The 27,437-nt window shown below is 41.4% G+C and overlaps 1 protein-coding gene across 38 annotated transcripts in view; it reads right to left on the minus strand.

Annotated features, from left to right (window-relative positions):
- DOCK9 (dedicator of cytokinesis 9) overlaps positions 1-27,437 on the minus strand; it is a 289,534-nt gene that overhangs the window by 79,936 nt on the left and 182,161 nt on the right. For all 38 annotated transcript variants that reach the window (XM_019039774.4, XM_055359995.2, XM_055359986.2 and 35 more), the window contains exons 12-27: positions 27,190-27,393; positions 26,680-26,802; positions 23,095-23,177; positions 22,404-22,526; positions 13,537-13,616; positions 13,265-13,452; positions 13,063-13,128; positions 11,457-11,549; positions 10,633-10,756; positions 9,898-10,019; positions 8,741-8,827; positions 7,985-8,074; positions 6,835-6,950; positions 6,501-6,570; positions 5,492-5,617; positions 4,842-4,913 (exon numbers count right to left, since the gene is read on the minus strand). In XM_019039774.4, coding sequence (XP_018895319.3) covers positions 4,842-4,913; positions 5,492-5,617; positions 6,501-6,570; positions 6,835-6,950; positions 7,985-8,074; positions 8,741-8,827; positions 9,898-10,019; positions 10,633-10,756; positions 11,457-11,549; positions 13,063-13,128; positions 13,265-13,452; positions 13,537-13,616; positions 22,404-22,526; positions 23,095-23,177; positions 26,680-26,802; positions 27,190-27,393 — 1,767 coding nt within the window. The remainder of the gene's footprint in view (positions 1-4,841; positions 4,914-5,491; positions 5,618-6,500; positions 6,571-6,834; positions 6,951-7,984; positions 8,075-8,740; positions 8,828-9,897; positions 10,020-10,632; positions 10,757-11,456; positions 11,550-13,062; positions 13,129-13,264; positions 13,453-13,536; positions 13,617-22,403; positions 22,527-23,094; positions 23,178-26,679; positions 26,803-27,189; positions 27,394-27,437) is intronic.

The following is a 27,437-nucleotide window of genomic DNA, read 5'->3' on the forward strand; positions in this document are numbered from 1 at the left end:
TCCTCTGCCCGGTACTCATTCTCCTACCCCTAGATTGTGGTATCCTGCAAGGCCCAGGTAAAGGGCCATCTGTATCCCCACATAAATCTATGATTCTTGAAGCTCACATATACACCTTCCTGCATGCTGCTCTAAATGTTCCAAGCTGAACGTTTTCTTTCTCCAATGACTAGGTGAGCTTCAAGGTTAAGGGTTCACTCTCAACTCCATTTGCATTTTTCCTCAATGCTTTGCACATTACAAACAACTGTTCAAAACACTCGAGGGTGACGTATGCATACTAGCATTCTACCTATCACATATGTATAGTGTTTACAAATTTGGTTAAGGGGAAGTCCAAACAGTCCATTTAGACTATGAGCCACATCCTCCTTCTTTCACTTTAAAAAACAGTTCTTTTCTTTTTCAATTTAGCTAGAAAATGGTTGGAGGTTAAACAAGCAATGTTTAAGGGCATATATTCATCCTACCCTATGCTAGGTTTTCCAACCTCCTTTCTTGCAGTATACCTGTGGAATGCCAGCAATGTGCTTCACTCCATGTGGGAGGAAAGGAAATGCAAAAGGAGTCTGCTGAAATTACAGCTGCTAAATATACATGGTGGAAAAGAAACACCAACAAACTGTTGACCATAGGGGCAGAGAGTGAGGAGAGGACTCCTCCACAGACCTTGATGATGTCTGCTTTACATTTTTCTCAAATATCACTTGTACCCTCCAAGTACATGTCACCTATGAAACTAGAGTCTGGCACAGTCATACGCAATCCATCCATACTTTGCAGGTCCATCCGCTGTAGTAAGGAAATTACTTATTTTAGATGCTAGTTCGAAGGGGTTCTGATTCACACCCTTCCTCAGTAAATGTAACAATGTACAGTTTGGTTGGCTGGGGACAAGAACGTGGCCACTTCCTCCTTCAACAGGAGTGCAGCACTGGAAGTAAGCATAACGCTGTGCCATGTCCCTCCATGTAAATATGCATTCAATGGACTCACTCGACTACCACCAAGAATGACATAAATTGTACACTGAAAGCATCAGCTTAATACACAACATGCATGTGTAGCTATCCTTGAGTAGAACACTTTAATCGGCACTGAAAGCACTATCTGGCTGTTATGAATCCAGGGCCCAGGTGCTCCTACAACACTGGTGTGTGCCTCGTCATGACACTTCAAGAAAGGTTCCCTTGGCTGGGCGTGGTGGCTCACGCCTGTAATCCCAGCACTTTAGGAGGCCAAGGTGGGGTGGGTCACCTGAGGTCAGGAGTTCGAGACCAGCCTGGCCAACATGGTGAAACCCTGTCTCGATTAAAAATATAAAATTAGCTGGGCGTGGTGGCCCATGACTGTAATCTCAGCTACTTGGGAGGCTAAAGCAGGAGAATCGCTTGAACCCAGGAGGTGGAGGTTGCAGTGAGCCCAGATTGCGCCACAGCACTCCAGCCTGGGCAACAAGAGCAAAAAATATTAAGGTCAGAATAAATTAATAATTTTGGTCTAAAAATATTAAAAAACCTAAGGGGATGAGATCAAAGTTTTGGAAATCACAAATGGTATAGGACATAAAATTCTTCAGATGTAAATAAGACAAACACAAAAACAACTAATTCAAACAGAAAACTCATTACTCTTAAGATACGAGACACACTGAATGAAGGCTTTAAGAAAATGTTAGAGGAGCTCTCAGCTCAATAATGTGTGATTAGGGCAAAGAACAGCAGGGTGTCTGCAGGGCCAGGGAAGCAGAAGCCAGAGAAGAGTGCTCTAAAAGTGAAAATGTTGAACCCTCAAGGTGGTAAGCAGGTGTTTGTGAATCTCTTTTTATAGTAAATTATGTTATGGTTAAGCTTTCTCCTGTGGGATACCAGAGTTTCCTCTTAAGCACTTAAAAAAAAAAACAAAAACAAAAAACTACTTCTAAAAACTCTCTGAATATTGTTTTAGGGTCAAAATATAATTAACTTACAGAAAAGGTTGTGCATGGTAGCATCTGAGTGGTTTGTGTTAAGTTCCAAAAACAAACCATTTCCCAGAGCAAAGGTGTTGACAAATCATGTTATAAGGCTGGAAATGGCAGCACCTCTAGGAGAGGCCCACTGGGACTCTGCCACAAGTTCTTGGCTCTGCTCAGTTGTGTGACCCTGGGCAGGTCACTTCACAGTCTATGCTTCTGTCTCTACCTCTGTGAGGTAGGGGAGGAGCTGGAACAGAAGATACCTTTCAGGTCATTACCACCCTTAAAGTGCTATGGTTTAATTTGGCATCTTGAGAACAAACACATGCAAGTAAATTCCTTTACTTATTTTCTAATGCAATTCTCAGAAAGGTGTCACTGGTGCTTGATTTTGAATATCCTTGTATGTATTCCTGGAAGTGTTCGTTACCTCCCTGACCATCTCTCACGTGGTCTTCCTTGCAGTCATAAGGCAGAAAAGCCTTATGTTCATGTAGTTCCCTGAACTGTGGTGCTGGGTCCTAAGCTTTCGCCAACACCACTCTCTCTCCACCTGGTCCTCATTCTCCTTCTTCACCTAGCCAACTCCTGTTTACTCATCAGAACCCACTGCAACTGACGCCTCTTCCAGGTGGTCTTCCCAGATTCCCCACACTACTGAGCACTTTGTTCCTACCTCTTCAGAGCACTCGTCATGAGGTAGGGCAGCCACTGAACGAAATGCACACCTTCCCACCTGAACTCCTTGAGGGCACAAACTGTGATGCATTGAACTTTGTAATCCTTGGCGCCTCAAACATAGTAGGGGCTCAATGAATAGTTGCAGAATGAATTGGTTATATTTTGAATATAATCACGTTACCATTGCTTTTAAGGGATGACATTTATTTAGAGCCAAAAATAATAAAAAATCCACTGGCGCCTCGTCATGGGCTGACCTGTGCCCCCCTCAAATTCATATGTTGAAGTCCTAACCCCTAACACTTCCGAATATGGCTGCATTTTGGGCCAAGGTTTTAAAAGAGCTGATGAAGGTAATGTGAGGTCATTAAGGTGGTTCTTAATCCAGTATGACTGGTGTCCTCCTAAGAAGAGATTAGGACACAGACACGCACAGAAGGCTGCATCTACAAGCCAAGGAGAGAGGCCTCAGAAGAAACCAGCCATGTGCACAGCTTGACCCAGGACCTTCAGCATCTCAATTGTTATAAAATAAATTTCTATTGTTTAAGCCACCCAGTCTGTGGTACTTTATTATGGCAACCCTAGCAAATGAACACAGCCTATAATCCTATTCTGTATATAACATGAGAAAATGTATAATTTACCATCTTTACCAGTTTTAAGTGTACAGTTCAGTGGTAATAAACACATTCATATTCTTTTTCTCTCCCATCACCTCCTCCCCTTCTTTCCCAGTCTCTGGTAACCACCAATCTATCTTCATCCAATCCACTTTTTTAGCTCCCACATATCAGTAAGACAACATTTTTTTACAGAAAAGTAATATATCTACATGATGTGTGTGTCTGTGTGTGCATGTGCATGCACACTTAGCTGCATACTGCCAAGCAGACAATCTGCTAGATTTTTCCTTGGCAGGCTGCTCTGGCATGATTTAGATGGAGCATTTCTCCGTAGAAGGCAGGGCCCACTTCCATCTGGCATCTCCCTATGCACTAAAATCAGAAGCTTTAAACTGGATTCAAAAGAGAGAGACAGAAAAAAGAAAAGGAGAAACCACCTGGCCAGGCCCAGTGTCTGCTTTACGGGAGGAAAAGGAGGGCTTTAGGCCTGAACCATCAACCTTCTGCCAGCAAAATCTAGCAGGCTTTCCAAGGCTTCCTCGGAGAGCCCAGATCCCTTGTGCAGGAGGCCTAGATTCTGCCCCTCCCTCCCTATCCCCTCTCCTGCCTACAAGGATTGCAGCACAAGTGTTCATTGTGAGACAGTGCCCAGCACCACCCGCTCCCTGCACAAGCTCCTTCTATAATACTTCAACCAGACCCTGCCTCCAAACAACTACACTACTTCACTGTCACAAGGACAACTCCAGGACCTGCAGGTCTCAGAGGAGCCCTGGAAACTTCAAAATGAGAAAGTGACACTGCCACTTCTGTTTACTACACTGGAACTTTATAGAAACTTATCTACCTTGAGCCTCAGAGAGCCTGAGGTGGCCAAACACACCTCAGTGGGCACCAGTCCAGAGACAAGACCAGTCATCTCAGGGCTGAGCGCAGTGGGAACCAGGGGAAGCAGGGGGGACCCACAGTCAGAAAGGAACACGCATCCAGGCTTCACCACAAGGGGACGCTGGGGCAGAGAAGAAATTTGAGACTGCGCATCTGCCCCAACAAGATGGATAATCTCAGAGTCTGTTGATTGGTTTTGGAGAACATGAGATTGGTGAGATACTCCCATCTAAGAATAAATGTCTATGATGGTCAAGACACTTAATAAATCATGGGTAATGACACTTAAAATTTATGCTGAAACCACAATTTCCATTTCAACAAACGTGAAGATTTCTAAGCTAGTCAAAGGAAAAGACATATTTTTCTTTAGGTTAATAACCAAGTGATTCAGGAATACAACCTTTGGGGCCAGACTGGACTCAAAACCTGGCTGCTCCACTCACTGGTAGCATGACCTTGAGCAAGTAACTCAAGCATGTTGGCCTCAGTTTCCCCATCTATAAAACAGGTAAGAACACTACTTTCCTCAAAGCGTTGTTATGAAGCTAAAATGATTTATTACTTGTAAAGCACTTAGAACAGTCCTGTAACTGGCACAGAGAAAGCATGAAGAAACGTTCACTACAAAGCAATGAAAGAGATTTCTTTTCCCCTAAGAACACAAGCTTCCACTTGAAGTAACATACCTTAACTTTGGAGTTCTCTATCAAATGCTGAGCCATGGATTTGATCAGTACATCAAAGAAAAACCATGAGTACTAAAAGAAAAAAGAACAGGACCCAGTAAGAACACAACAAACTGGTAGGTAAGACATGAACTCTCTCGGGCTGACAATATGATTGACATAAAGCAGGTGTGACCCTAAAACACGGCTGCACCTCTTGGCACATTATGATCAAAGCCAACAGGCGAATGGCAGATGTCTTCTGCTTGCACAAGTTTAGCAACAAAGAGCTGCATCCTGCCGGGAAACTGGACACCTGTGCTCAGCGTGGCACAACCAGCACGAGGCTCTGCGGGGTTACGGGTGTAGTCTTTCCCCTTCACTGACCTCTGCTTGGTGACACTTGTCTTTAGAATCTCTAAGTCATTGACCTTCATCACTGATTTGAACATAATGACTATTAATCCTCAAGAGCCAACACTGAACACAGTGATGCTTTGCAGCTCTTCTCTCAAGACACAATTAGAAAAGTTGGTATCAGAGAACACTACCCCTTTTTAGGGGGTGGTGATTGTCTCTAAGAGCACTCAGAAAGGCTGTATTGATCAGGCTGTGGAGTGAATTCCTGTTAATCAGTTTCAATCAGAGCCACACTGACTCTCCTGACATACCTTCAGTAGTTTGTTGCTGGTGAGGAAATCGGCGGAAGGCTTGAGAATCGTGGTCATGGATTTGGTCAGTTCTTCATGCACTGTCTTGTATTCAGAGGCAACATATGGCTCAGCCTTATATGCGTACTTTGAAGAAAAGAGAAAGAGACTTTAAAGCACTGGCTCTCCAACGTGGGCTGAAAGCTTGAGAGACTCCCAAGAATGGAGATCAGGGACTGAGCTACAATCTCATTTGTGGGAGAGGAAGGTGTGGATACAAAGATGGGAAGGGTGAGTGTCATGTGATAAAAAGGAGTCCAGGATGTCTTCAAGAAAATATGTGAGTCATCTGACCCGGTCAAATCAGTGACCAGCCAGCCCGTAACTCCACCTGTGCCAGGGGCTTCAAGGAATGTGTGGCACAACAATGTATGACTGATACCCTAAAGGACCAGAACTTTACTTTTTAAATTATCACATACTTGTAATTTACAAAGGTATTTAATAGTAAACAGAATATGTGCATCTGTTTAGAATAGTAACTGCCACTCTACTTACTGGATGTTGTATATAAATAAATAACTTGTTGATGTTTATGCTAACAACATCTCTTGCTGTCCCACAGAGTCATCAATTTGACTGTAGCCAGAGCTAACCTTCCTATCTGGGAGAAGCAGTTTTGCTGGAAATTTTAGATGGGAAGAAAAAAAAAAGGAAGACAACTAACGTTAGCAGAGGCCTAGCCAAGAACAACTTAAAATTCTTCTTTAAACTTCCACATTGAGTCATATTATTTGGAAAACCCATTAAAAGAAACGTAACTGAAGGAACGGAATTAAGTAAATTAGTGAATGGCTGCCCCTCTTCGTACCTCCCCTATTTGGGTACAAGCATTGGCTATGAGAAATAGAAGAGAAAGCATACGTTACAAGCACATCCTCAAATAACCAGGCTTGTGAAAAAATAAGTCCTTAGAAGGAAAACTGGAGAGCCACAGATGTAAGTGATCAGAACAGTGTGTTTTACATACCTTAACATATGACCTCAAGTGGCTCTCCAATCCTTCCTCATGGCACTGGGCAACCACATGAACAATGACCCTACACACCACAAGAGTGAATAAAGCAATGAATATGTAAAAATGGAAACATTTCATTATTATCACAGCAGTAGTAGAACAATGATGATGCTATCAGCACTTAGGAAACAAGGAGACAAGGAATCAGATGGGGTCCTTACACATGGGATCAAAGACATTTCTTAAATATAATGTTCAGCACACAGTAGCATCCCAGCTATGCATGACTATGCTCCAGATGTGGACAGACTAGAAGTGAGGAAGAGCATCCATCCACCTCCCTTACCGAGTGACGTTAACCGCGACTTCTTCCTGTGTGGCTCTGGTGAGGACTCGGAACAGCTGGTTTAGGATAGTGGGCAAGAAGGCGATCATCACGTGGCCTTCCATCGCATGCAGACTCTATGGACACAGAATGGCACAGTTCATGTTATCCTTCTAAAAGTAAACCAGCCTAAAGTAACTTCCACTCTTCCAAACAAGGATGGAAGAACTCCCTCTAAAACAAAGGGAAGGCTGTGGTGGGCAGAATGTCCCCAGAGGTGTCTGTGTCTTAGTCCTCAGCACCTGTGAATACATCACATGGCCCAGGGCAGGTAAGGCTGCTAGTCAGGCCTTATGATAGGGATTATCCAGGTGTGCCCATGGAATCGCAAAGGGCCATAAACCAGAAGAGGGAGACAGAAGGGGAGAGGAGTCAGAGGGAGCTGGGACAGAGGAAGCAGGGTCAGAGAGATGCTGTGTGGCTTTCTTTGAGATGGAGGGAGGGGCCGCAAGCAATCACATTTAAAAACTTCATTGTTTATGTGGATATGTATTCCATTTTCCTTGTTAAACCAAACAAATTTCTATCCCACTTCTCACATTTCTTGTTTTGTCCCCATGCCCTTTTAGCTATTTCCCCTTTCCAAAATGCTCCCCACAGCCACGTTCTGGATGAAGCTCTCCTAGACAAACCCTGCCTGGCTCTTGCTGCTTAGACACGCCAGGAACCCCTTGCACAAAGCTGGGACTGGTTCTGTGCATTATTTCTTTATTTGATTTGTCTGCCTAGCATGCAGTCACCAAGTTTATAGTATCTCCTACAACGAACTAGAAGTTCCCTAAGGGTGAGGACTGAAGTCTCTGCTTCTGTGCCCATCACTGTGCTCGGTACCCAGGGAGGTCCGTCTCAAGTGAGGGGTTTTCCATGCGTGAGAAACAGTATGTTTTAGAGATCCTGCCTTGAGCAAAGGATACATGGGACTAGGACACAGGCAGGAGTAGTGCCCTTCCTAGGTCCACTTCTTACCACTCTCTAAACCTCATAGAAGCTACTGATGTGAGACATCCAGGTAAGAGCTTCCAAGGGGTGAGAACAACACTCACCACCAAAGAGAAAACCCAACCTACTCCAAACTCATTTAAAAGGGGATACTAAGAAAGCCATGTGATACCTTCAGGTACTTTACAAGTTCGTTTCCTAAGGCTTGGGCTCCAGATTCGGTTTTCTGACAGTACTGGAAAAAATTATGTAAATGCTGATCCTGAGGTAGGGAAAAAGGAAAAGAAGAAGAAAGTCTATTAGAATACACGCTGTGGAAATAGAAGCATTTGTTTCTTGCAGCATGCTTTTTTGCTGTATGTTGTTGTTGTTGTTTTTGAGACAGAGTCTTGCTCTGTCGCCCTGGCTGGGGTGCAGTGACATGACCATGGCTCACTGCAGCCTTGACCTCCCAGCCTCTTGCAATCCCCCTACCCTAGCCTCCTAGGTAGCTGGGACTACAGGCACACATCACCATGCCTGGCTAATTTTTGTATTTTTGTAGAGACAAGGTTTTGCCATGTTGGCCAGGCTGGTCTCAAACCCCTGGGCTCAAGTGATCTGCCCACCTTGGCCTCCAAAATGCTAGGATTACAGGTGTGAGCCACCACACCCAGCCTCATCTTATTAAGACTAAAAATTGATCGTGTACAAATAATAACATCAAGAAGATCCTCCAACGAAAGGGGAAATCTGTTTCAAAATGATGCTTGTACTAGTCATTTATATGAATACATATGAGCACTTCAGTTGTACTTTCTTTCTTTAGGAAAAGATCTATAGAGTAAAAATATAGTAATACAACACATTAGGATTTTTTTCTTCTTGCAAAATGGTGCAAACTTAGTCACAGAGCAGCAACTGCTAATTTTGTTGAAGGAGCACATACCTGAGTATACACTGTAGAAACCAGATGAGTGGAAATTTTCAGCAGTGGCTTGCCTCCATCTACCCATTTAATTTCCGGACCATAATGCTAAAAAAAAATATGGAAGAAACAATATCCCTACAGATTAGTTATTTTGGCTCTAACATGATTATCAATGAGGGTAATGATGAGGGACTGAAAGAGGGCCCAGAGAACTTTAGTGACTTGGCAACTGTGCCGGGCCCATGGCAGGAATGCAGCTGATACACATTTCTGCCCCCTTTCTTCCCCCAAAGTACAGTGCTTTTATTACTGGATTTTCTAAGTTATCTTTTCTGTTTCTTTGCAGCTGTATGAGTTATTGTTCATCTGAGAGGGAAAGAATCCTATTACACCAGCATCTGAACCCAACTTGAGCTCAGGATTCTGAAGAAGCCAGTAAAAGGTGCCAGATAAAGCAAACAGCATAATATGCAGGCCTGGCACAGGCAAAGGGTCAATCGTCTGCTCACATTAATTTCAACTTTTGAAACCTCCATTTCTCTGTCATGCTCAATTATACAATTTATTCTTCTTTGGGAAAATTTAACTATTTGTCTATAATATGAACTTAAATTTGGCATCATTTAAATGCAGACAAACATAAAAAGAACATGCTTTATTTAAGCATGTTATAAAGCCGCAGTCTATAAAATTTAAGATGGCTAAAAAGAATGCAAAACCAACAAAGCAACTGAAGAAATCTGGGGAAAATTAGGCTTTCAAGAATCAGAAAGGTTTCAGAATGCAACCCTGTGGGTGAGAGATCTGGCGTACTTGACTTACTTTAAGCTGGAGGAAAATTCCTAATAGTTTGCATGACCCTAAGAACTCATCTTTATTTGAGCATGGCCAGTCGGCAGAGACAGACCTTATCCCAAATTTCCAAGTCTCTATTTTTCCGCTGAGACACCACTAGTTCAGGGCTTACAAAATGCCCAAACTGTAATTCTGACATTGAGGTAACTGCTAACAGCACTGTCTTCAATTGGCCAAAGTTTACTTGAAAATGAATAACTAATATCAAAATGGTGGAAGAGCAAAAATACTGTTTGCTTTTTGTGTGTTATTGTTGTTTTAGTTGTTCTTTAATGTTTTCTGAAGAAATTGGGATGAACCAATCTTAAAATGTGACATACCCTGCCCATCCCAAGCTCCTGGTAGCCAAGATAGCCCGAAGGAAGGTTCGCTGAGACTGGGATGTGCTGCTCGCTCGTCACCACCCTTCCGTCTTTCAGGAGGGGAAGCCAGGAGTAGCCAACTGTTGAAAACAAAGAACAACAACAGCAACAGAACACTGTGAGTGTATGAAAACTTATGAAAGCAAGTCAATGTAAAACCGTCTGATTTTTAAGAACTTTTCCTATCAATTAGAGTAAGAAATTTAAAATGCCCTAAATGTAATCTCTGCAGAACATTGTCTACAATGTACTTAAGCCTTTTCGGGGTTAGAATTCTACAATCTTCTTTTATAAAAATGTACATATGCAGGCTGGGCATGGTGGCTCACACCTGTAATCCCAGCATTTTGGGAGGCAGAGGTGGGCAGACTGCTTGAGCTCACGAGTTCGAGACCAGCCTGGGCAACATGGCGAAATCCCGTCTCTACAAAAAAATACAAAAATTAGCCAGGGGGTGTGGTGCATGCCTGTAGTCCCAGCTATTCAGGAGGCTGAGGTGGGAGGACAGCTTGAGCTCCAAAATTAAAAAAAAAAAAAAATTACATATGCAACCCAGACATGCTACATATCCGTTACCTATAAAATTCATTTAAAGATCCCTTTGCAAAAAGATGGAAATTCAGAATCTTAATACAATTTAAGAACCTAATGTTTCAATTATTTAAAATCAAAGGAATGGTGAGCCCCCCCAACCTTGGGTTTCAACGACATCCCTCTTCTTCGTGCTTCCTTTACTTGAGTTGTCACAGCTGACATGGAAGAATGTGAGCAACAGGTGGTGCTTTTCGTGCAGCTGAGTGGGCAACTCTATCTTAATCTGCAAGGGAAGACAAAATAACAACGAAATATTCTAAAAACACAGAAACTCCCAGTGGAAGCAGAGACAGTATGTGTTACCCAACGCATAAACGTGCACTTGTTCTCCGAGCGGATATTAACATTTGCACTCAAAGATACTGAGACTATAAATTGTGCCAAGCAAGAAATGAATCCTGAATTCACCACTCGGAAACAGGAAGAGAGTTGATGGTATTTCTAGGAAGAATTGGAAAACACACAACAGTAACTGCTACGCTAAGTTACCACAGCCAAGGCATTATGAAGAACCAGGATAGAACATTCCCAAGTAGCATGCATACAGTGGTTTCAATGAATTACATTATATTTTATGTAAGCAAACCCAACGATAAGAAAGAAAGATTCTCAGGTCCAACAAATGTAACTAAAGTATGAATTTGATAGGAAATATACCAGAATATTAATTGTGGTAGTGATAGTGGGATTATGACTTTTTCTTTTCTGTATTATCTGCATTATCCAAGTTTCTATTTCTTTTAATAATGAAAATGTTACATTTACAATCAGAATATATAAAAGAAATACTTCAACATGCAGTTCTAGCTCTGTAATTTCAGTGTAATATGCAACTTCTCTTGAATTTTGCTTTACCAGGCAAATACATTAAAGTTTCCCTTAAAACTGGTCAAATTCGGTTTTCCCTTAAAAACATCACTTACCTCATCATAAAATTCTGGGTTTTGGTGATGGTGTAAAACTGCAGCAAAGGCGCTTCTGGTGAAAACTGGCCCACCAGGTCTGCCATAAATGCACTAAAATAAGAGTTACCAAAGGGAAACATCACGGTTCGATTAAGTAAGAAATTAAACTCGGATATATCGTAAAGGAGGAGGCATTCCTACGGCATAGACTTAGCATCGCCACCTCTGATGGACCCCAGGCCTGTGAGCCCCAGACTGCTGGGTCCTGCCCACCTTCCAGCTTGCCTCGAAGCCCATCTGCCTGCTCCCCTTCCTGCCCTTCCAGGTCACAGCCCTGGATGATGCCTTGCTCACTGTTCCCTTTCACATTTCCATGCCTTCTCTTATGCAATTCTTCTGTCCAAATAACCTTCGCTTCTGCATGCATCAAGAAAACGCTCAAGCATTCTTCAAGAAATTGTCAACTCCTTCCATGTGTCCCCTCAGCATTTTTCTGTATTAATTTTCAGTTTTGTCCAAAACTCCATTTCGTACCATCTGTCCACCAAGATCTTTTTCTCCACGACTGTTTTTCCCACTTGACTGAATTTCTTGAGGACAGACACTATATTATATACATATACATATATTTGTTTTTTTTGCATCTTTGTCTCCTTCTCCTCTTAGGAAGTCACTTGAACATAGTCACAGTAAAACAATTTGGGTTATGGAGCCAGACTGCCTGGGTTTGAATCTTGGTTCCACTAATGTTTTACCTTAGGCAAAAAATTCTGCACTACTCCCCTCACCTAAAACATATGGATAATAGGCCGGGTGGGGTGGCTCACGCCTGTAATCCCAGCATTTTGGGAGGCCAAGGTGGGCAGATCACGCGGTCAGGAGATGGAGACCATCCTGGCTAACATGGTGAAACCCCGTCTCTACTAAAAATACAAAAAATTAGCCGGGCTTGGTGGCAGGCTCCTGTAGTCCCAGCTACTCGGGAGGCTGAGGCAGGAGAATGGCATGAACCTGGGAGGCAGAGCTTGCAGTGAGCCGAGATCACACCACTGCACTCCAGCCTGGGTGACAGAGCGAGACTCCATCTCAAAAACAAAAACAAAAAAAATGGATAATAATAATACTTAACTCAAAAGACTATTGAGAACCAAAAGAGTTAAACACACACTAGAGCAGTGCCTGGAGTACAAACAGCTTTCAATAAAAGTTACCTATAATCTACTGCTATTATTATTACTATACTGTAGTAAACATTTAATAGAATTATCAATTGTTGATCAGTTATTATTATTTCTATGATCAACATTATTCATATTCTAATTCTTGGCACCCACAGTATGAGCACTTGGATCACAGGTGGACAGTAAGTGTTTGCTGAATTGAGTGTGTATAAGAAACTTTGATCCTTAAAAAGAATAAAAAACAGTCAATTAGGAGCAAGAACCTAAATATTCCATATTCGATAAGACTGAGTATATATGTTTATACATTGTAACATTATATATTTTTGATTTGTGTCAATTAAAATGTGCTAAATTGTTTTAGTGTACGGTATCATGAAAGTGCATTTTGAAAATGGAAAAATCAGAATTCGTAGGTGAACATACGTTAAAAAAAAACAAACCTTAAGGGGCTGAGAGTCTTCCTCATCTGAATCTTTGAATTCAATGCAAATCGCAATATTTCTAGCCTGCAGCAACAAACAAAACAGAATAAGAAAAAACAACAGAAAGTCAGACTATGTAAGTATTTATAAAAGAACATGGGACGCTGAATCTAAAGGGAGGGTTTGACATCAAGAATGAAACCTCCAACTTCATACTCACCTTGGCAAAAGACTTCTGACTGTCGTATTTCAAGTACTTAGGATAAACGTAAAGGTGATTGGTGTAGATGGTGTAAGGCTGAGTGTGTTTTGGTATGCAGGGCACAAATTCCTCCACTTCAAACGTGATGGGAGTTTTACTGCAGGTTTCAAATTGTTTTGTGGGAATGTATGATGAATTAACATAATCTGCAAAGATATTCAAAATAACTCAAACTGAAGTAAAACCCAAACTAACAAAAATTCTGTCTATTATGTAGAACTGACACTTACTAGGGAAGTCTGAGGAAACATTATCAATTGTAATGTCTAGATTGCCTAAAATCACTGGGAGCTTAGCCATCTTCTCAGGTCTGCAAACAAAAGAAGAGAAAAATTAAACATTTATAAGTTAACTCTAAAACCGACACTCTAGAGCAGCACTTCCAAGAGAAATACAAAGCAAGCCATAAAGACAATTTTAAACATTCTAGTAGCCTCATGAAAAACAGCAAACAGGAACTCGTAACATTAATTTTAATAATATACTTCACTCAACCCAATAGGTCCAAAATATTACCATGTCAGTATTTAATCAGTATAAAAAATGTGTACTCTAAGTCTTTAAAACCAGATATGTATTACTGGTTTTATACTTAAAGCACATCTCAATTCAGACGTCCTGTATTTCACAGCACAGCCACACATGGCTAGTGGCTGCGCACTACACAGTACAGGTCCAGATAAAGAATATCAGCAAAACAGTTATAGCTCAAGTGTTCCTGAATCACTCCAGCCTCACCATAAATATTTGGCTCATTTAGAATCATCACCATTTGGGGGAGCTAAGCTATGAGGATGCAAAGGCAGCAGAATGATACAATGAACTTTGGCGACTTGTGGGAAAGGGTGGGAGTGGGGTGAGGGAAAAAAGACTACACACTGGGTACAGTGTACACTGCTCGGGTGATGGGTGCACCAAAATCACAGAAATCACCACTAAAGAACTTATTCATGTAAGCAAACACCACCTGTTCTCCAAAAACCTATTGAAATAAAAAATAAAATAAAACATACAATCATCACCATCTTAGGCTCCAGTGTCCAGCACAATGCTGGGTACAGAGTCGAAGCTCACTGAAATTGTTGTATTAATATTTGTTCTGACTCAATCCAATATAGGAATCCCCTGTGACACTCCTGAGAAGTGCTGCTACTGCCTCACCCTTCCTAGTGACAATGAGACTTCTGACTCAGCGGTTTTGACACTAGTCTGCTCTTGCTCATAGCATGGTGAAATTCACCTCCCTGAAACTTCTACTCACCAAGGGGTCTAGCGATGTTCCTCTATCTTTCAACCACCTATACTACACATTCTGAAGCCCTCTATTCTCAGCACTTTTGCACCTGCCCCCATGTCATTCTCTCCCAGAAGAACCTGCCATTTATGTTACAGAGCCTGGAACTGCATACATCTGGCCAGTGTGGGTGCACAGCTGGGTGCACAGCTCTGTCTGGTTTTCAACAATATACCTGTCTACTAACACAGCCCCAAAGCTATTACTTTTAGGTAGCCATACCATCCTAGTGACTCACAGGAAATTTACAGTCACCTAAAATTCCTACATCTTTTTTCACATGCTTATTTCTTTGTCCTTTATTTATATATTTTTGGACCTCAGAGGAGAATTTAATTTTTGTCTTGCTGAAATTTCATCGCATTGTGTTTGAGCTATTTCTACTTTATCAAAGTCCTCCTAGATCCAGATTCTACCACCTACTACATTAGATATTCCTAATAGCTTTATGTCATAAAAACATTTAATCAGCATGTTATAGTCTCATAAAAGTCATTGATAAAGATACTGCACAGAATATTGCCAAGAACAGGCTCCTTCCCAAGTCTCTGGAGGCCCATTTCCAGACTGACACTAGCTCATTCATCACCCTCCCTAGCATCTGGTTTTTCCAGCAGTTGAACAACTGCCCACTCACGTGTGCAGCGCTTCTTTGACCCATTCACAGGCTACCACAGCACCCACACGTGGTAAATACATTCTGCTGAAGCCTTTGCACTCCTCTACTACACAAGCTTAGCGGCGCAGTTACAAAGAGAGAAGAAATGCAGTTAGGATGACTAGTTCAACACGATATGACTTAGTCTCAGGAAACAGAATGCCGCCTCACAGTCCTTCCTAAGCCACCTGTTTCAGATTTCCTTTAGAACATTGCCAAAGATCACCAAAGCACAGGGACTGGCAGATTCAGCATTTGGTTTTGTTCCCATTTTTGAAAAGTTCCTACCTACAATTTTGCAGATTCTTTGGACATGACTGCTGACTATTAAGCAGCCTCACGTGTCACTCCTCAGTACATCTTGGAATATTTGTCACCTCAATTAGGACTTCCCTAAAATTTCTAAATTCCTGCATCCTTAAGACTAGAGACGATGTTGAGAAGATCCATCGTGGCCCATCGCCAGCTCTAAGCTGCTAAATCTCTTTCTCTCAGGGTCCCTCCCTCTCATTTCCACTTGTCTTCTGTTTACATCTGAGTTTAAATGAACAGTTCCTGAAAGAGGTAATGGTCAGGAAGGCAAGTCAATGATTTTTCACGTGTTCCGCCTTCCGTTGAAAAGATTTCTGGCCAAGAGCTCTCCAGGTACAGCCAAGCACTCCCCTGCAGTTTGCCCCTGTGCCTGCGGTGTGAGCTGCTTCACACACACAAGATCCTTTTCTGTTGGTGGGAGGAGGGGCAGCAGCCTCCCCTCAAGGGTCAGTCATTTCCTGAGAGCTTTTGACCGAGCATCTCCCAAGCTCTGGGCACTCCTACGATGATATCTTGTGGAGCCTCTCTCAGCTTCACATAGAACTCTTCAGGGGCATCAACCTTCAGACAGGGGGTTTTATGAAGGTATCAATTTTCTTGACATACAGGGCCTTGCTCACCTCTTCAGTGGAGGAATTCAACACCACAACACATCACAAGACACTGCACTCCACAAAATTGTAGAGACACCTATGAAGTTGTATCTGCTTTGAGTTAGAAATACTCTGTTTATTACAAATTATACTTTTAAATATAAGTAAGTATGCAAGGGTAACGGATTTCACCCCCTCCTAATTATTTCCACCTATGAATGAACAGGCATCTTCGTCACCATTTTTAAGATCACTCCAACATCCTCCACATATAAATTTTTGAGAGAGGTGGAACACAATTAAAATACGTTTCTAAGCAACATATTTTAATTAAACGATCTTCACTGGAAATCTTCCTATAGTGTATTGTGTCCTTCTGTGCCTAACTATAGTTATTTCTTATTCTATTTCCTCCCTCTGCTAAGAGATTTTACTTCTAGTTGCTGCTTCTGTAAAGACATTCTTTCCATGTGTTTCCAAGCACATATCTGAGTTTAGTTCCATATTATGTAGCACATGAGCTTTTAAAAGTTTTTTTTTTTTTTTTTTGCCAGCTTTAAGTTTTTAAAAACCCAATCTCAAACCCATTTCAAAAGCTTACGGTTTATGTTGAATCTGGTTTATTAGACATCAAACACTCACAGGCAATAAAGATTTTACTGCCTTTTTATGCACTTCCAAAGTGGTGGTTGTGTGCGTGTTACACAAACTGAATTCTTTCATGACTGAGAATAGTTTTGGTTTTTTTGCTTTGTTTTGCTAAAGAGTACCTATATTCTATGCAAAATTTATAAAAGAATCCTTGAACATGAAAACTCATCTTAAAATTACACGAATTAAGTAAGCATGCAATACAGACACTTGCAGGATGCCTGGCCTCTGGGAACTGCTCCTGTCTGTGTGTGAATGTAGAAGTAAGGCTCAAACTCTCTCTTAGGAAAATTTTCCCTTCCCACTGCCCATCCATTTCTGCTGAGTCAACAATTCCCACAGAGGAAATGGGAATGGTATCATCAACTAGCAGTCCTCCCATGCCAACAGATTTGGGGTCCTTATCTAAGTGTTTCTGCAGCCGGTCCTCCCTTCCTGACCTCCTGTATTGGCTCGTTAAAATGATTAGCTGGCAATACAGGTATGTTTGGACTGCTATTGGTGGCGAGTTTAATCTTCTAACTGTGTTTTGTGAAAGGAAATATTCCCTAAAAGCTTTGGTGTCACTTAAAAAAAAACAACTATATATGATTGAAAGAAATTTGAGATATTTTTGTTTCAACAAAAACCACTGAGTTTATGTCTAAGAAGAAAATTCAATAAGCATTTATCAAGTGCTTAGGATATGCTGTAATGTATGTACTCAGGACCATGGAGGAATGCAAACAAGACATAATTTCTTTCTTCAAGAAGCCAAAAGTCCAGTAGACACTGTAAGCTACTTATGGCATATGAGGGCAATCACTTTCACAGAGTATGTACAAACCTCTACCAGAAGGCAGAGTATCTAGATCTATCGAGAGGGAACACGGGATGAGATCAGTATTCATGGTGGGAGAAATCACCTTAATGCCTTTTGCATTTATTCCCCACCACGGTTTTAGGGGGCAGGGGCTATTATTATCCACCCTTAAAAAGAGGAGGCGGCTCAGGCAGAGAAGCCAAGTAACCACCTCCAGGACTCCCAGCACAGAAGTGAGCCACAGATTGGGCTTTGAAAGATGAGTAGAGTTCCCTGAGAGAGACAAAGGAAAAGGGGAAGTGTGTATGCTGTATGCGTTTGTGATTTATGTGCTGCTTGATGAGGCAGGAAGGGGACACAATTTGGGCAGAGAGAAAAGCATGGCAGAGGGAAGTCCACAGTGGGTTTAGAGAAAGTCAAGCAGCCCTACTTGGCTTGAGTGCAGTGTAACCAGAGCAAAATCGGGGTAAGACTGTAAAACCTGGATGCAAAGAAAATGAGTGTACAAATAAACATAGATACATTAAGTTGCATATGCAAAAACTTTAGTAGTATTATTACCTAAACTATCCAACGCAGTACCATCAAAAAGGTCTACATTTTAAAGAAAACGTTCTATTTTTATACTTTGCCTTCATGCCTTCACATTTCCTGCAGAAGTTAGAAAAGATGAGATACCATCTTATCCATGAGATACCACCATGAACAAATCAAATAGAAAGCACCAAGTCTCTCTTCTTATAAAATGTTAGCAATATCATCTGTCTGACAGAATCGCTTTCTTACTAAATCTTGGAACATATCCCTGGGTAATTATTGCAAGGGAAAAAGGAAAGTGGCTTATGAGCTTTGGCAGCTGTTTTGTAAAGACTGAGACAGCGTGAAGAAATTTTTTTCATGCATTATTAAATAACATTTTGAGACAATCATGGGGGTAGAAACAATAGCTTTGGATCCAAGCCGGTGCCCAGGCCACTGACATGAGATTATTTCCTGTAAAATATATAGAGGAAAGAAAAATAGCAATGCAAACATTTTTTAAAAATGAAAAAGGAATCCTCCACGTCCCCTAACTCTGTTGTGAAGAATGCGGGGAGTGGGCACCAAAGTTTCTTTGGATACTTATTGAGGAGCGTGGCCTCACTTATCCTGCTGTGTCTTCTACGCTGTCACCATCGGATCCCTGTTTTCAGGTTTCTGGGTCTCTAACTGGCCACCTGGAGCACACCCTTCACACCAATGCCCTCCTGCTGAGCACATGCATGAAGAAGTGGTGTGCAGAAGAGAACTCACACTTGGTTTTCCCTGGGCTCTTTGCTGCCTGGCCACAGACTTTCTGCTCCCATCACTTTCAAATTAGTGACCATGTGAAGCCCCACTCCCCAGCCTCCACTGAAGACAGGACCATGCACTGGGGCTGCCCCTGAGGAGCCGCCACTGTGGGGAAGTCTCAAGCTAACCAGCCTAGGAAGTAACTTCTGAGACAGGGCTCCAACCTCCAACACATATCAAAAACTTCATTGTTTGTTTTGTCTGAATATAAAAGTAAGTGTTAGTTTTTTAAAAGTTCATATAAAAATGACAGAATGTTATAAAGTGGAAGGTGAAATATCACCCATCAACCCATCCCTCAGAGATAACCATGATTATTTGGCATATATCCTAAATAGCTATTTTTATGCCTATCTTTCCATCTAGATAGCTACTTGCTTATCCATTTCTTCATTTACATACAAAAGAAATATATGATATTTTCTTTCAAAAAATATAGTAATACAGATATATTTTTTCTTCCTTAATAATACAGTGTATTCACTTTCCTAAGTACACGCAGACCCACCTCATGGTTATTAAGAGTTGCATGGTAGTTGAGCGAAGGAAAATACTGAAATCTATCCAACTAAAGGTGACTGGTTTTTGAAAAAATTAGTAAGAATGAAATTTTCTTGAAACTCAAAAAATGACAGTAATCACTATATGATAATATAGTATGTATGATAATGTATTACCCACTACCAATAGAGAAGATTTTTTTAAAGATTCTAACTGTGGCTTATAGGTATAATTCTGAAAAATCAGAAACACATTAAAAGTCAAAAAATGGCTGGGCGTGGTGGCTCACAGCTGTAATCCCAGCACTTTGGGAAGCTGAGGTGGGCGGACTGCCTGAGGTCAGGAGTTCGAGACCAGCCTGGGCAACATGGTGAGCTATTTAGTATCTCTACTAAAATACAAAAAAAAAAAAAAAAAAAAAAAAAAAATTAGCGGGGCGTGGCGGCATGCGCTACTCAGCTACTCAGGAGTCCCAGCTACTCAGGAGGCTGAGGCAGGAGAATTGCTTGAACCCGGGAGGCGGAGGTTGCAGTGAGCTGAGATGGTGCCACTGCACTCCAGCCTGGCGACAGAGCGAGACTCCATCTCGGGAAAAAAAAAAAAAAAAAAAAAGTCAAAAAATGGGGGAAGAGTTAAATAATCTATGGTCTATCTCAATGGACTATTATAATATTTATGCATTAAAAATGATGTATAAAAATGTATATATAACACTTTCAGAAAATACTTGAGTTGTGCAGGGAAATATTACATATTTAGTATGATCATAGCTACATAAGATAAACTAAAATAAAATGTAAAGGAATAAAACGTAAAAAAAAATGTTCCCCCCTAGGCTGGGCACGGTGGCTCACGCCTGTAATCCCAGCACTTTGGGAGGCTGATGCGGGCAGATCACAAGGTCAGCAGTTGAGATCAGCCTGGCCAATATGGTGAAACCCCATCTCTACCAAAAATACAAAAATTAGCCAGGCGTAGTGGTGGGCGCCTGTAGTCCCAGCTACTTGGGAGGCTGAGGCAGGAGAATCGCTTGAACTCGGGAGGCGGAGGTTGCAGTGAGCTGAAATCGTGCTACTGTACTCCAGCCTGAGGGACAGAGTGAGACTCCATCTCGAAAAAAAAAAAAAAAAAGTTCTCCAAAAGTTCACCACAAAGGTTAAAACTAGTAGTAAACCTTTTTTCATCCTTTTATTCTTCTGTATTTCTCAAAATTTCTAAAATGAACATGTATTATGTTTGTAAACTAAAGAACCTCTATGATTTAAAAGTAAAAATAAGGTACTATTCTTTCATTTAGTCTTTCATGAATAACAGATTCATAGGGATCCAGGGGCACTCCCTGGCCAAGACCTGTGTCCTTACCAGGTCATAAAACTGTCAGATAGTGACTGGGAATTTGGGGCACCTGTATGGTCCAGAAACCCTGGAAGGCTAACCCAGCAGGCCTCATCCTTCACCAGTATCCTCCTCTCCCCCTTCTCCAATTCCCTACGTGAGCTGTGAAAGGTTCATTCCAAATCAGCCCAGCGGGCATGCACACTGCTTTGCTGAACAGGCCAACCTTATCTGTCCAGGTAAGATTAGCTTCATGTTAGCAAAACTGAGGTTGCACTTCTCATTAAAGCTCCAAACAGGGGAAACATCAAGACAGTCAAAAACTGTATGATCACATAACTGAAAGAGACCTTGAGAATCCTTTCTACCTTTTTGAGCCTCTTGACAAGGGATTTCACGTCGCTGTGAAGGCTGAAGCTGCCTGCTGACGTGGACGTGATTGGATTCAGATTAGGAACACATCTCTGTGTTTTCAGAACTTATTGAGCCTGTTTCTATGACTCATATCGTTTCTATTCCTACTACTGAAGACAGATAAGAAAAAGGTAAAATAAGGTTAAAGAAAGCTAAGCAACCATTCTTGAGTTCTAGACAAACTGATAAGATTGCTATTTTGATATGCACAAAAAAAAAAAACAAGGATACCTTTGGCATAGAATAGTTAGCATTTGGCTCTCAGCTATTCTTTTCACTTCACATCTTCTAGCGCCCTCAGCTCTTTCACATTCCCAGAATTTCCCCAGAAAAATTCTAAGACCCATCTCCCTAGCAAAGAAAATCAGTTTCAAAGGTTCAGAGTGAACTCTTTAGGATGTAGCAGCAAAACAGCATAGAGGTTAAGAACACAGACCTTCGGGTGAGACTGACTTGGGGAAGCTGCCGGCCCTGTGATGTTGCACACATTCCTTGCTCCCTCTTTGCCTCATTGTTATGGGTTGAATTGTGTCCTCCAAAAGCATGGTGAAGTCCTAACCCTTTGTACCTATAAATGTGACCTATTTGGAAACAGGGTCTCTGCAGATGCAATCAGTTAAGATGAGGTCACTAGGCTTGGCCCTGATGCTTTATCACTAGTGTTCTAAGAAGGGAATTTAGACAGAGACACACAGGAAGAGGACCACGTGAGGCCAGAGGCAGAGTGGAGCAATGCTGCCACAAGCTAAGCAACAACTGGTGCCAGAAACTTCCAAGTTAGAAACCTTGCAAGTTATTTATCTTAGACTATTACCACCCCAAGCCAAGACCCAGTCATCGTATCTCTTTGGCACGACTTGAATTTGTCCCCTTCTTCCTGTTTGCACTTGCAGTGGCTTTGCTGAATCCTTTCTCACCTCTTGACAAGGTTCCTCAACTGTTTCCTCCCCACCATAGGCTCATCCTTACCCAGTCCACCCTTCACAGCACCACCCAAAACATCCTCTACCGAATTCAAATTAACTGGTTATTCTTCTGATTTTCACCCCATCTTTCTTCTCAAGGGTTTGAGGAAATGCTTCACGCTCATTTGCCATCCCCTCTGATGTCTAAATCGAGCAACCTAAGTGACTGCTCCCCTGTTCCTCCCTCCCCATTACACAGCTTCTATTTTTCAGGTGTGGAAATAAGACCTTGAAACTCACTTCCGAAAGTCTGCAAGTAACTTGAGCATGTCATCATTGGATAGCTTATTGCTGTCTTGCCTGTAGATGGCAGAAAATCTGGCATTTTTGTCAAGATTTCCAGATGCATCCTTAAACAATGTCCTGAAATGGCAAAGCAACATTTCTAAACTGGGCTTCCAAAACACCAAAATCAATTCATTATTTAAGTCTAGTTTCTATGAGAAGTCTAATTATTATTCCATTGGCTATAGCCAACAGAAATCTCATTATCTAAAAACATGGAAAACATCTATGGGGATGAGGACAACTAAATCAATTTTGCATAGAAAACAGTTCCAGCCAATGGCTTGTGCTTAGGAAACAACATACACAAGTCAAATGCTTAACGAGTAGAGTCAAGAGATAAAGATCACCCCAGGCCTCACTGGATTGCCCTGACTTCCAGCTGAAGGCATGTGGTTGGGTCCTTGAATCCCAGCTCTGCAGCTAACAGTCCCGTGCACCCTGCCAGTTCCAGGTAGCACTTCTCCAGACAGTGTCTATCCTCTCTGTGACTCTACTAAATGATTTTTTCAAATCTGGGCTTATGTATTTCTCAATTTTACACATTCAAATCCTCTTTGTCTCTGAACAACAAACAGAATAGGCCTATTGACCCATCCATGCACCTATCTATATTGATTTAAAAGGTATAAAAGGTGTTCCTTACCTTGCTGCCCAAGCAAATGGCATTCTATACTGTCCTAGTCTTTGGCATGCCTGCTTGGCATTCTTCAGCACCTTCTGGGCCACCTTGAAGACATGAGAATAAAGCTATGAGATACTGCGTCTCACTGAAAGAACTGTGACCTCAAGAGCCATCCTTACATGCTCACTAAATAAGTCCTTACCATAGCATCGGATGCATAGAAAAGCACATCATACAGTAATGAATATGGCTGGATTCACACTCTGTGCAGAGTACTTTATTTAAGGCATTCTCTAGCAGTGATTCTCAAAGAATACAGAACGAAGACTTTCCAAAATCCATGTCTCTTCTTTGGTCTTTACGGGCAACAAACATGCTGTTTCAGAGGTTTTCATACATCTTTATGACTAAGTGCTACTTATTATAAGTCTACTGAGTTATTAATAATTACTATTTGGTATCCATATCAAAATATATCACATTATTAGGATTGAAATGAGAACACTAATTAAAATACTAAGCTTTCGCAGCTCCTAAAGTGCACTAGCTTATGCTGATTCCCACAATATAAGGGATAAGATATTAAGATACTGACTTCAGTTAGGCCGGGGTTCTCAATGCTATATTCTTGCTTTCTAAATATGAATTACTGCTATTTCTACTTCCTAATGATCAATTTTGGTTTGTTGTTGATTGATTGATTAATTCACAGTGTACAATGAAGCTTATTTGCTTTTAGCCTAAGGCAGGCCTATTATTAATCATCAATACCCCTATTGCTAAAAAAGATAATGCTTAATTTTTCCAAATTTGTCTGTACTATGATAGTGCTTTGTCATCAATGCAAAGTTTGATTGTCTCAGAGTTACAGTGAAGGGTCTTTTACATTACTTAATTTTTTATTTTTTTTTTTTACTGAAGGGTCTTTTACATAAGTATATCAAAGTCAAACCAATTTTGGGAAATGTACTCCAAAACCAAAGTGTGCTATAGCATCAGCATCACTGTAGAAATGCAGAGTCTCAGGCCTTGCCCCAAACTTCCTGGATCAGAACGTGCATTCTGACAAGACCTCCGGTGATCTGTGTGTACCATCAGCCACAGGAAGGATCTAGAAGGATCCAGAAGGATCTAGATGACAGAGCTGTCTGTCTCTAAGTCACACTGAATCCAGCTGTATGACTCTGTAGGCCATCAATCCTCTCTGGGCTCCACTATCCACACCTGAAAATGGGGGCTAGGCTATACTTTTCATGATCCCTTTCAGTTGCAAAACTTTATAATCCTACCATAATCATGCTGTAGGAACTGCTGCCTTCATGAGTAACCTGGAAAATACATCCTAATTGGAAGAGATGTCAGGGAATCATCTAGGACCTTCCCCCTTCTCCAATGAGGTATGTTCTTGCCTCCCTGGGTGGGGCGACTTAGTGGGGTCTTAGGTGTATGAGTTATAGGGTACAATGGCCTACCTAGCTGCAGGGTCAATTTACTTAAACATTTTCAGGTTCAAGATTTTTTGGTTCTAACAATGATGAATATGTTGTGGAGTAAAATGCAGTAATTTCATAAAATTTAAAACTAAAACAGCCTTTTCTGCAGTGAATGAGGATTTAGCTCTCAGACATATGAAGGGTGCAAATAGAACACAGTATGTGTGAAAGTCAGAGTAAGAAACTTATTTTTTCCCTTTGGGCTTTTTTCCCCTTCTTTTTCTTTTTAAAACATCTATTCACAGGAGATACCTACAGAGACTTTTCATAAAAATTTCCTCCAAAATGAAAATTTACTCTAAATGATGTTCTAGACCATCTTGGAAAACATGAAGAAACAACTTTGACAGACAGAAAAAAAATCATCTCACTGTAACATCTCTGCCAAAACTGTGCTAAAGTAAGATAGTTGAGCCTTAATTCCTGCTTTAATTGAATGCTTTGGAGGTGGCAGAAAAGTAAATGCATGAATAATGTACACATGGATGAGCTTTACATTCCATAAAAAATGAAGAAAAAGCAGACTTCAGCAGATGCTCAGTGGACATGGAGGAGTGTGCAGAGGTAAGTTTAGCCTACAGTGATATGTGATTTTTACACCAATATGAGCTGCCAAATTTCAAACCATGCATGCGGCAGGCAGAAGTAACAAAGTTGCTGTGGATGGGCCTTGGAAATGTGTTGCATACACGGTCGGGGGAGGAGATCTTATCTTGGGCCTTCATTGGTTATTGATCACAACATAAAAGAGCTAAAAGAGCTTCTCGTCCAAGGTTTTACAGACTTGGTTTAAAAAAATAAAACAGCTTCTCTCCAGAGACCAAACTTTACACAGCTTTTATCAGCCAAAAAGGCTTACTGTTGGAACCAATGTGCCTGGGTAAATGGGCTTTTACTTCACTGGGGCTGTAATAAATGACGATGTCTTCTGGGCTTTCTGTGATTTATGGTGCCCACAGCACTGACTCATACATGATCTGTTTGATCCTAACACTGTCCCTATGAGGAAGGCAGAGGCAAGAAGTAACATCATCCTTCATGCACAGAGGGAACATCTGGAGGCCAGAGAGGTGATGTGATTTGTCCAAAGGACCCAGATGAGTTAAGCATGCAGCACCCAGGTCTTCTGACTCCAAAATCCATTTCTCAATGGCCATCGTGCATCCTGTGGACACAGCTGTGACGCATGGGCGCCCATAGAGGTGAAGATAGGAAGCTCTGAATCCAACTTAGTAAACTTCACTCACAGCCTCTGGGGTATCCACTCCTACTGCTGACCAGTCCTTGTCAGTGAATTCAGGCCTCTCAGATGACCACACAATTTTTTTTTTTAAATAACTAAAAATATGTAAAACTGGCAAGGATAATAGCACTTAACAGATTACACTAACCAGGTAGCACAAGGTGTTACGAAGTGACAGTCAAGTGCCCCCTGGCAGCTCCAGCCATGAGACACTGAGCAGATCACTAAGCCTTGGTGAGCCTCAGTGTCCTGAAATATGAAAGCACATCTTGGACTAGATGACCTCTAATATTTAATAATTCTATGGTATGTCCATGCCTAGGCACTTCCCAAGCAATGAACACTACTTTGAAAAAAACCAAACATACATCATGTACGTTTTCTTTCCATCTTCCACCTAAAACTCTGCCCCTTCTAGCAAAAACCAAGTGGACCTGAATCACTGACACTGCTGGCCAGGTCATCTGAGCCAACGGCATCTCCTGGTCTCCAGCCTCATATATAAGTGTAAGTGGACCAAAATAGAATTTCAGAACCCAAGAGGCAAATTAACAAATAGAAGAAACTCTATTTGAATATCATACATGTACCTTCTAACACAGAAAGTTTACTATTAAGCTGGTAATTCCTTTGCAAATTATTTTAGGATGTCAGAATTGTCTAGTCAAGTGGATCATTTTATTTACACATAGGACTACATTTCCTTCAAAATCAAGACATAAAGTTCAGAGTAAATACAGGTAGCATATTCTACATCTTTTAGAGTATAAATATGGCTTATGTTTGATTTCATTAAGCATTTATAGTTTCACATAAAGGCCTCTTTTCAGATTGCTTTTTACCACCCCAAAGCGAAAAAGCCATTCATACCTTAGAAGAGTCTGAACTTTTCATATATGGCTCAGCGCAATGTGTGATGCTCCCCTGAAGGACTTTTTCAATTCTGGCCACAAGAAATATATCTGGATGAGGACAAGTGACTGAAAATATTCCCTAGGAGGCAAACAATTTTCTTCAGTAAGCAGAATTCACAGCTACGTTAAACAAATCCCATGAACATTAAACAGCAAAGAACAGTGAAACAGGACAACTAGTAAAAAGCACCCAGTGCCAAACCAGTTAGCTGACAAACAGTTCATCATCTGCTCAAAAAGTCTATTTGGTGAGGGAGGTAACTAGGAGAACGTTTAGAAAGAAGAAATGAAATTAAAAGCCACTTATTTCTCAGCTTGCTTTTATTGTCTAATAATAAATACTATTAATTAAGAGTCTAATGACCCCACTTGTGCATTACAAGGTCTAATTTGAGCATTTTTGGTGCATTTAGGTAGCATGCAAAGTGAGTCTGAGTAGTAGGAATGCTGGGCTCATACTCCCCACCTGCTTCGGATACTGCATGGCGGCTTCATGAAGGATGCCCTTGAGGACAGATGGGCTCTGCCCACTGCCATTCATCAGCGCCGGGGACGTAGTGGCAAGCATTTGCCTCACTGAGAAATGGTTCAGGTCTACATGGAAATCGGCAGAAATCTTCCGGTTGTATTTTATGTCAAACAGGGACAGGGTAACAAAGAAAGGTTCAACCTGAACAAAACAAAACAATCCAGTGATCACTATGGCTCAAACAG

This window comes from Gorilla gorilla, chromosome 14 (genome assembly GCF_029281585.2).
Source record: "Gorilla gorilla gorilla isolate KB3781 chromosome 14, NHGRI_mGorGor1-v2.1_pri, whole genome shotgun sequence".
In the NCBI taxonomy this organism is placed as follows: domain Eukaryota; kingdom Metazoa; phylum Chordata; class Mammalia; order Primates; family Hominidae; genus Gorilla; species Gorilla gorilla.